Here is a 10,737-nt window from a genome sequence, read left to right on the forward strand (position 1 = left end):
TATACTATTCTTTAAAGGTATTTAGGTATTTTATTATTATTAATAATAATAATAATAATAATAATAATAATAATAATAATAATAATATTAAAAGAAGAAGAAGAAGAAGAAGAAGAAGAATAGGACTTAAGTATAATCTTAATTATTTTTCTTTGTAGGTAATTAAATTTATTTGTAGTAAATAAAATGTATGCAGTACCTAAAATGTAACACACTGTTATAAATAGATCTGTAAATAGGGTATTGTCAGGCGCAAAGAATGTTCTGAGACCGATAGAATTCCAAAAAGGGCTTTTCTTTAATGAAAAAAGCAAAATGGGCAAGGCAGAAAACACAGACGAAACACACTGAAGCAAGTAAGCTGGAACACAACTATAACTGAGTAGTTTTTGGGCAGTCCGGTAGGTTCATAAGCCTAAGCTGTAGAACGGACGGTGGGAATGTGGAAAAACAGGGTCTTTATAGTGTGGTGACTGATATGGACCAGGTGTGGATGATTAGTAAGTTGGTGAGCTGCTTGGAGTGATTGGAGGGGTTGATGTGGGTGTGGCTGCTGGATCCCTGACAGTACCCCCCCCTCCAGGGGCGGCTCCCGACGCCCTGACCCTGCGCCTGGGACGACCCCGACCCCGGGGCGCAGGACGAAGTGGACGAGTGGCGTGGAATTCCTCCAAGAGCGCTGGATCCAATATGTCCCGCCGCGCCACCCATGATCGTTCCTCGGGGCCGTAGCCCTCCCAGTCCACAAGATATTCCAGGCCCCTGCCCCGACGCCGAGAGTCCAGCACTTCCCGTACCGAGTAGACCGAAGGCTGTTCCAACACCTCCGGCGGAGGGGGCCTGACCTCGCCGGTACGTTGGGCCGGAGATGGGGTATACGGTTTTAGAAGCGACACGTGGAAAGTGGGGTGAATTCGGTATCGTGGTGGGAGTTCCAGCCGATAGGCCGCCTCGTTGATCCGCCTCGATCCTGAAGGGTCCGATATACCTGGGACTCAGCTTCCTGCAGGGGAGACGAGTCGCAGGTCTTTAGTGGACAGCCAAACCCAATCTCCGGGGCTGTACGAGGGGGCCTCCAACCGCCGTGCATCCGCATGTCGCCGGGTTTCCCTTATCGCCCTGCGCAATTGAGTGTGTGCGGCCTCCCAGGTCCTGAGACTCTCCCGAAACCAGTGATCTACCGCGGGTACATTGGACGGCTCATCAGACCATGGAAACAGTGGGGTTGAAAACCCAACACGCATTGAAAGGGTGTGAGTCCTGTGGTGTCTTGGCGCAACGAGTTCTGCGCGTACTCCGCCCAAGGCAGAAACCGACTCCACTCCCCTGGTCTTGGTGACAATCGTCCTCAAGTACCTCCCAGCTCTTGGATCTTCCGCTCGGTTTGGCCGTTGGACTGGGGGTGGTAGCCGGACGACAGATTGACGGTCACTCCCAGCAGCTGGAAAAACGCCCTCCAGACATGTGAGGTGAACTGAGAGCCCCGGTCTGATACTATCTCCTCCGGGAGGCCAAAGTTGCGGAAGACATGGTGGAAGAGCGCTTCTGCTGTTTCCAAAGCCGTGGGAGGCCTCGGAGGGGAGCAAATCTGCAGGCCTTGGAGAACCAGTCGACGCCCACTGGAATGCAAGTAAACCCCTCCGACCGTGGCAAGTCAGTCACGAAGTCAATGCCGATGTGTGACCATGGCCTCTGTGGAGTAGGCAGGGGGATGAGTTTGCCCACCGGTAAGTGCCGAGGAGTCTTTGAGATGGCGCAGATGTTACAGCCCCGGACAAACTCGGCCACCGTGTTGCTCATTCCTGGCCACCAGTACCGCCCCTGCACCAGACGTAGAGTCTGCCTTCTGCCCGGTGCCCTGAGCCGGGACTTCATGAACCGCCTTTAGTAAGGCCTGTTGACATTCTCGAGGAACAAAGGTTCGGTTCCTAGGACAACCAGGGGGTGCCGGTTCTCGTCGTGTGGCCGTGCGAATAGCCTCGTCCAAATCCCAGACGATGGGGCTCAGAATGAGCGCCGGAGGCAGGATGGGTCCGGGCTCGGCGGGTTCCTCGGGCCCATAGATCCTGGAGAGGGCATCAGCCTTACAGTTCCTTGTCCCTGGCCGATAGGTAATGCTGAAGTTAAACCGCGTGAAGAAGAGAGCCCACCGTGCTTGTCGTGGGTTTAGTCGCTTGGCTTCACGGAGGTACTGGAGGTTCTTGTGATCTGTGATTACTGTGAAAGGATGAGCGGCTCCTTCCAACCAGTGTCTCCATTCCTCCAGGGCCAGCTTGATGGCTAGGAGCTCTCTGTTCCCGATGTCATAGTTCTGTTCGGCCGGGACAGTTTCTTGGAGAAATAGGCGCAGGGATGGAGCCGCGGGGGGGTTCCCGCCTGCTGAGAGAGGGTGGCCCCTACGCCTGTGGACGATGCATCTACCTCGACGACAAACGGGAGCTGGGGGTCTGGATGACGTAAAAGTGGGGCGGCACAGAACCTCTTGCGCAACTCCTCAAATGCCCGTTGAGCCTCTGGGGTCCAGGAGAGGGTCTTGGCTTTTCCCCGCAGAAGAGACGTAAGTGGAGTGGAAACCAGGCTGAAGCCTCCAATGAACCGGCGGTAGAAGTTTGCGAATCCGAGAAACCTCTGGAGCTCCTTTATTGAGGCGGGAACTGGCCAGTCCCGTACGGCAGCCACCTTCCTCTCATCCATCCTGATGCCTGCTGCGTCGATGACGTAACCCAGGAACTGTATCTCTGAACGGTGGAACTCACACTTAGGGAGGTTAAGATACAGTCGGTGTTTCCGAAGCAGTGCCAGGATCTGGGTGACGTGCTGATGGTGTTCTTGCAGCGACCTCGAGTAGACCAGGATGTCATCAATGTAGACAATCACAAACCGATGGAGGAAGGGGCGGAACACCTCATTCATGAAATTCTGAAAAACCGCCGGAGCAATGGAAAGGCCATACGGCATGACCCGATACTCATAGTGACCAGAGGGGGTAATGAACGCCGTCTTCCATTCATCGCCTTTACGGATACGCACCAGGTTGTATGCACTACGGAGGTCCAGCTTGGTGAAGATGCGGGCCTCACGTAGATCTTCTAGAGCTGCGGGACCAGTGGAAGCGGATACGGAAGCGGGGAGATCAGTGCATTGAGGGCCCTGTAGTCGATGCAGGGGCGTAATCCTCCGTCCTTCTTTGACACAAAAAAGAAGCTAGAAGCTGCCGGGAGGAGGACTGGGTGATAAATCTGGCGACTGGATAAGACGATTGGACATGAGGAGAGCCAGCATGTCTGCCAACAAGATTAGTGTCTTGGGTGTTCACCCTGATTAACAGACTAAACAGTTTCCTATGCCATTTCTTATGAGGTATGGAAATCTACATCTTGTAAATAGCCAGCCTAAAAGTGCTGACCGAGGTCATTCTTCTTTTGGCCTAGAACAGCAGATGAGAAAGGAGAAGAGAGGAAGCTGACCCTGAAATTGAGAGGTCTATGATCTCAATGTAACTGATCTACACCAAAGTCTTAATTTGAGGTGAGTTTTGTTTGCAATATATTGGTTTATTTTTTGCAATAATATTTTTTGCAATATCCAGCCTGCCCCTGCAGTTAGTTTGACAATTCCAGCCTGCCCCTGAGAAAAGTTTGATTAATTCAGCCTTTCTCCTGCAGTAATATGGTTTGATATTCAAAACATTAATAAATAGCTCTTTCAGTCCACAGCAGTGTACAATAACATATGAATAATATGACTAAATGCAACAAGTAATGTTATTTACACAGCACACACCCTTGTTAATCAATGTGGTGCAAACTGAAGCTCGTGATTTGTTCCATGACTGTCTGTAAAAAGCTATTGAATTGACAACCATAGATATAATAATTCAATATCTCCTGATGATCTAAGCTTGATGCATGTACACAGCTGTCCTCTTGATGACATGAATTTAGGAATATATGCGTTATGGAATCATTGATTGTGCATCACAAGAGAACAAGAAAAAATTTTTTATAGAAAAATCTGAAAAAATGAATGTTTTATGCAGGAATTAATTCAGGCTAGAGAGGTAAATATTTTTACAGATTTTTTGTTTTTAGCATTAAATATTCAGGGAGATTATGCGTATCATAATTATAAACATGATGAGGCTTACATCATGGTCATTGATCAATTTATGGTGAATATGTTGAAGCAAAAGCGTTCTTAAAGGCTATTTTTAAAAAAACACTCAAGTTTATTGAATTTCATTACCCTGCATCTTACATTTCTGCCTAATTCCAAGCAGTTAGGCTCAATCTTTTCATTTCACCAGGAAATGTATATTGTCTCCATAATAAAGCACACACATACAGTGAATTGATTTTACTGCAGATTAGGTAGATTAACTCAAATATGAATGTAGTTTGCCTTTAGGATTTTTATATTATTGTTAACAACACCCACTACACTGTGACTTTTAGTTCTTTTCACAATTTAAATTATGGCTTTTGATCAGAGACCTGAAGGGACACACCTCCCTATAAGCTTAACTTTTGTTAAGGCCTCTGAAATATTGACCAGGTGAATAAACACTTTTTTTTAGTTTTATCATTAGTTTATGTGCACTTCAGGCCACCCTTGATTGGACTTATTTTATCCACTTAATCTTGAATTTGCAGAAAATGCTGAAGCAAGGTAGGTTTCCTTCAAGTGTTGAACCTTGGTCTACCTCTACCATTGTTACGCGGCAGTAATGGAGGCGGAAGCCAGAGTATAAGCGAACACAGTTTATTAGAAGAAATGCAAAACCAGCAAAATACAAGCAGTGAAGAGGAGCCTGTGCGGGAATATCCGTGGTGCGCTCTGGGAGCGGGCCACAAAAGTCCCGAAATAACGAAACGTAGTCCGTGTAGAGAAATTCGGCGAGCGCCTCGGAAGTAGCGCTCGGAAGTAGCGCCGGGTCCAGCACGTCCTGACAGGCCACCCAAGATCGTTCCTCCGGTCCGTACCCCTCCCAGTCTATTAGGTACTCGAGGCGACCCCCGCGCCGACGGGAATCCAGGACCTCACACACAGCATAGGCACCGGGCTGATCCACTTCCTCCGGCTGGGCGAGTGCCACGGGGTCACCTTGGGGGCGAGACACAGGTGAGACACAGGGCTTTAGCAGAGACACGTGAAATGTGGGGTGAATGGGGTACCTTGATGGCAACTCCAGCCTGTAGGACACATCGCTGATCTGGTCGGTGACCCTGAAGGGCCCGATGAACCGGGAGCTCAGCTTGCAACAGGGCAGCCACAGCTTTAGGTCCTTCATGGACAGCCACACGAGGTCCCCTGGATGGAAACACGGGGACTCCAGCCATCTCGCGTCGGCGGGTGTTACGAATGGCCCGTCGCAGCTGTGTGTGCACCGACTCCCAGACCCGGTTGCTCTCCCAGAACCAGAAATCCACAGAGGGCATGTTGCACGGCTCTTCCGACCAAGGGAACAGGGGTGGTTGGAACCCCAACACGCACTGAAAAGGGTTGAGACCCGTGGAGTCTTGGCGGAGCGAGTTCTGGGCATACATGGCCCACGGTAGAAAACAGCACCAAACCCGCCTGGTCCCGGCCACAGTAGGTCCTCAAGTACAGCTCATGGATCTTCCGCTCCGCCTGGATGTTGGACTGTGGGTGATAGCCAGACGTTAGATTGACGGACACGCCCAGGAGTTGAAAGAAGGCCCTCTAGACCCGAGATGTGAACTTGGGCCCGCGGTCAGAGACTATTTCCTTCCTCCTGGGCCTCGTGGGTCCACCTCAGGGTTCTTGCCTTTCCTCTGAGGAGAGAGGTGAGGGGAGCAGTGATCTGGCTGTACCCCTGGATGAACCGACGATAGAGGTTGCCGAAGGAAACGCTGGAGCTACTTTATAGACTCTGGGACGGGCCAGTTCCTCACAGCTTTTACCTTCCCCTCGTCCATCTGGATCCCCTCCGCGCTGATGACGTAGCCCAAGAAGCGGATCTTTGGGCGTTGGAATTCACACTTGGAGAGGTTCAGGTATAACCGGTGGGAACGAAGTACCTCCAGGATGTCACAAACGTGTTTCTGGTGCTCCTCCAGGTCCCGTGAGTAGATCAGAATGTCATCTTTGTACACCATGACGAACCTCTGTAGGTATGGCCGAAACACCTGGTTCATGAACCCCTGGAAGATTGCGAAAGAGATGGAGAGGCCGTATGGCATGACCCCATATTCGTAGTGTCCCGAGGGCGTAATGAAGGCGGTCTTCCACTCATCTCCCTTTCTGATGCGTACCAGATTGTGGGCGCTCCGGAGATCGAGCTTGGAGAACACCCTTTGCCTCCCTTAGGTCCTTCAGAGCTGCTGGTACAAGCGGGAGGGGGTAAGGTAGGGGGAGCAATTTGGCAGTTCAGCTGCCTATTGTCGATGCAGGGGCGAAGACCCCCGCCCTTCTTTCCCACGAAGAAAAAGCTTGACGCTGTTGGGGAGGAGGAGTGAGTGATGAAACCCTGGCGGAGAGCCTGCTGAACGTACTCCTCCATCGCTTGTTGTTCCGGAGCGGACAGGGGATACACCCGACCCTTGGGAAGCTTAGCTCCAGGAAGCAGGTTGATGCAGCAATCCCAGGGCCGGTGAGGGGGGAGACGAGTGGCTGCCTGTGCACAGAACATGTCCTTGAAAACCCGGTATTCCTCGGGAATCACCACCAGTCCTCCACCCGGGTGGCACCTACCATGGCCATGCGGCCCTGATGTGTTGCTGGGAGAGACAGTGCTCCTTGCAGTGAGGACTCCACTCCAGGATGTTACAGGGGTCCCAGAAACACTTTGGCGTGTGTTGTTGCAACCACGGCCTCCCCAGGATCACGCTGACCGTTGAGTTCTCCAACACCATAAACCGGATCTCCTCCCAATGGAACAAACCCCACCTGCAGCGTGACAACTGGTGTGTGAAGTTCCCAGCTAAAAGTCGACTAGAGCGCGCACGGAGATATAGAAAGCGGGGGTTAGGAGAGTCACGGTGAGTTTGGACAGGGGTGAAATGTCGGTAGGGAACTCAATGGTACTCACCGCAGGACAAGAAGGGCGTGTGGGGCATCTGTTTATGGAATGACCCGACAATCCACAGTACAGGCATCTCCCAGCGGCCAGGCGGCTGTTCCTTTCACTCCGGGACAACCTCTGTATACCCAGCTGCATTGGTTCGGAGTCAAGGATGGCTGCGGATCCAGGCAGAACACCAGTGTGAGGTGGAGTTGGGTGGCAAGCCGCCAGGCGTTGTGAAAGCCCGATGGACTTTTGTATGAAGTCCTCCAGCCCCACGGTGTCATCGTGCACAGCCATCGCCTGTTTAATTTCTGGAGCTAGACCCAGCCTATACACACCTAGTAGCGCCACCGCGTTCCAGCCACTAAATGTCGACAGGGTGCGAAAATGGAGGCTGTATTCGGTGATATTTTCATTCCCCTGATGTAAGCTGAGCAGCTGGTCGGCCGTGGTGGGGACCCCGGAAGCGGCACAGAACACCTCTAGGAAGTGTGTAATAAACTGGGCATAGGAGTTTGTCAGGGGGCTGGTTGCGTTCCACAGCGACTGTGCCCAAGCCAGTGCTCTCCTGGAAAGGAGGGAGATTAGGAAAGCCAACTTGGAGCGTTTAAAGGGAAACTGCTGTGGTTGCATTTCGATGTACAGGTTTACCTTTAGAAGGAAGCCGCGGCATTCGGCGGCTTCTCCCAAAAAGGCAGCCGGGAGCGCCATCAGGTTGCCGGTGAGCGCGGGCGGGTTCTGGCGAGCAGCGGCGGATGGAAAGGTGGTTCAGAGGGCGGAGACGAAATCCCGAACCATGTCGGACGAGGTGCCGGGTTGTGGCTCCATAGCGAGGTAAAGCTGGTTAATCCTTCTTTAATTTACTTGGTCCGTTATTCTGTTACGCGCCAGTAACGGAGGCGGAAGCCGGAGTATAAGCGAACACAGTTTATTAGAAGAAATGCAAAACCAGCAAAATACCAGCAGTGAAGAGGAGAGTGTATGGGAATATCTGTGGTGCGCTCCGGGAGCGCGGTCTACAAAAGTCCCGAAATAACAAAACGTAGTCCGTGTAGAGAAATCCGGCGAGCGCCTCGAAAGTAGCGTATCGCAGGATTGGAGGAAAAGAGTTTAGCCGCAGAACGGACGTACGGGGAAACAATAACAGACGCCGGGCAAAGGGTAAGTGAGGGATTTATATGTGCATGTGAAATGAGTGCCACGTGTGGGTAGTTAGTATGATGGCGAGGAGCTCCGTGCGGACGGGGCAAGCACAGGAGAAGAAGCAGGGTGCTCCCTGACAACCATTCTACCTCTACCTTTCTACCTCTAACTGATTTTGAGTGACATTTTCAGTCCTCTATCTGAAAAGGCTACAAACAACCATCCTAATCTTTTTTATCAAGGACATATATGTGTATTTATGTCTGGTAGCCTATTTTTGTGTGTGTTTTTTTTTTCATTTTATAATGTGGACAGTGTCTTCTTAAAATTAATAGGTTAAATGAACCTTGCATTTGTTTCCTGCTTTTTTTCTATACACTGCTTTCCAAAGATTGTGCCAGGCTTAGTTATTTATAACTTGCCACTGACTGTCATAAACGAACCCATTTTAAAAACTAAAATAATAATGACAAACTGTTTTAATGAAAAAAACGATCTAAATGTATATACTAAGTAACATCTACATAGCCTTGCATAACACTATTAATTATCCTTTATATTATATAGCAAAGAACAAAGGAGCTATTTTTTACATATTTTTTTTATTAGAAACTGGGCTTAAAGGCTCATTAAACTACCCTATTAATGAGTTTGAAATTTCCCCCTTCGCACCCCCCCCCAACCAATTCTCCCACCCGTTCCCTATCCATCTTTCTCAAGCTTGTTGCCGTAGTGATTGGGAAAGCACTGGAGACAAACATAAATGTAAAAGGCAAACAGCTGTGACATGACTCAGCTATCTACCAAATAAGGGACCAAACTTCAACTGTGCATGCTGAGCTTCTCTAAAAATAAGCTCCTTCAAACCTACACATTTTTTTGTTATTCCTAGATTTCATTCCAGGTTTCTTATTGTTGTGTGTCTTGAAGCTGCTCCCTTTATGTGTCCTTTAAGCAAACAGGTGAAGGAATAGAGCTTTGTAATTGACGGTGAAATGACTGAGAACTTTGAGTCGAATTCATTACAAAATCTTGCTGCTGATTGCTACTAAGCAACTTCTTATATCAGAATATTTCATAGTCAACAGAGAGTAGCTGGAAGTAACAATGAGGTATGCATTGTCAGTTTTGTAGCATACTTACAATATGTGTTTCCAAGTTTAGGTGTTTTTTTTTTTTATTTAAACCCTTCATTCCTTCAAACATGACAGAAAGTACAGTCTTCTGGATTTTCTAAAGCAGTAAATACTTTTGAGTATAAGATCTGAGTTTTCAGGTCAAAACAGTATGATAGCAGTCAAAACCATGACAGAAAGTTTTTAGGTGGGACACAATGAGGATGAGGACTGAGGATGAAATTGCTATAAATATATCAGACAGAATTCTTTGGCTCAGACATGCCATCTTGTGAATGCTGCATTTATACATTGTATACACCCGTTCACCACTTCCACCAGTCTGGACTGTTAACACTAGGCAAGTTCCGTCATGAATTCATTCTGTTGGTGCCAAATTCTCACCCTACCATCTGTGTGCCTCATCAGAATTCGAGATTTCCTCAGACCAGACTACATTTCAAGTTCAGTTGCCCTCAGCTTTTAGTTCTTGGCTGACAGAAGTGGAACACAATGTGGTTTTCTGTTGTTGTAGCCCATGCACCACAAGTGTACAGACATGCTTTTTGTTTTCAGATTGGACCAGTTTGGCAATTTTTTGTTGTACTTGCTAATTTCTATTACATTAGAACTCCCAGTCATTAGAAAGAACAACTCCAACCAGCCCGTCTTGCACCAATAACCATGCCACAGTCAAAATCACTAAGATCACATTTCTTCCCATTTCAAAGGATGATGTGAATATTACCTGAAGCTGCTGATGCATATCTGCTTGATACCATGCACTCACACAATTACCTAATAATATAAGTGCATGACGGAATAGGTTTACAATTGTTCCTATTAACGTGTTCAGGTAGTGTATTTACAAATAAAAAAATCCCTTTAGCAGTAACCAGCCAGTAAAACAAATAATTATCTCATGTTGTGCATCCAATCAAATTGTGTCAGCTTTTTTGCCAGGTAATCTGTAAACAACGGGTGCTAAAAAACAGGGTGAAATTCCATATCTTCCACCAAAGAATGGAAACAGCATTGCAAGGGAAATTTACATGAAGTATGACTGTATTGCACAGAAGACATGCATGGTTTGTGCAGACCACAGTATGTTTTTTGCAGTGAGTTAATGAGTGTGGGAAGCATGAAACCGTTAAAATTCAGAGGATATTTAGAGACAAACTCTTAATTGTGTTCTAATCAAGAGAAATTTACCTGGATAATCAAAAATGTTTAGGAGCAAACAGATTGTGCATCGTACAAACTCATTTATTGCATTGCAAAATGCAAAAATACCTACATAGTTCACCCACATAAAAGGCTTTATGATGTAGTCTATGTAGACTTTTGATGTAGTTTACATGATCAGAGAAAGACCCTCTGCACAAATCTGCAAATCAATTGAATGAAATCTCCCTTTGGCCCACATGGAGGAGAATACTAGATATGCCTAAG

At 48.1% G+C, this 10,737-nt stretch overlaps 1 protein-coding gene across 1 annotated transcript; it reads right to left on the bottom strand.

Annotated features, from left to right (window-relative positions):
- Nucleotides 1-257: 257 nt before the first annotated feature.
- LOC124393553 lies at nt 258-5,546 on the bottom strand. Its single transcript, XM_046861462.1, is given in 9 exon segments — nt 258-466; nt 541-1,003; nt 1,066-1,177; nt 1,357-1,596; nt 1,789-2,313; nt 2,316-3,095; nt 3,098-3,246; nt 4,794-5,103; nt 5,204-5,546. Coding segments are annotated over 9 exon segments (2,973 nt in total). The 3' UTR covers nt 258-415.
- Between the last annotated feature and the right edge of the window lie 5,191 nt (nt 5,547-10,737).

This window comes from Silurus meridionalis, chromosome 11 (genome assembly GCF_014805685.1).
Source record: "Silurus meridionalis isolate SWU-2019-XX chromosome 11, ASM1480568v1, whole genome shotgun sequence".
NCBI classification, from domain to species: Eukaryota; Metazoa; Chordata; class Actinopteri; order Siluriformes; family Siluridae; genus Silurus; species Silurus meridionalis.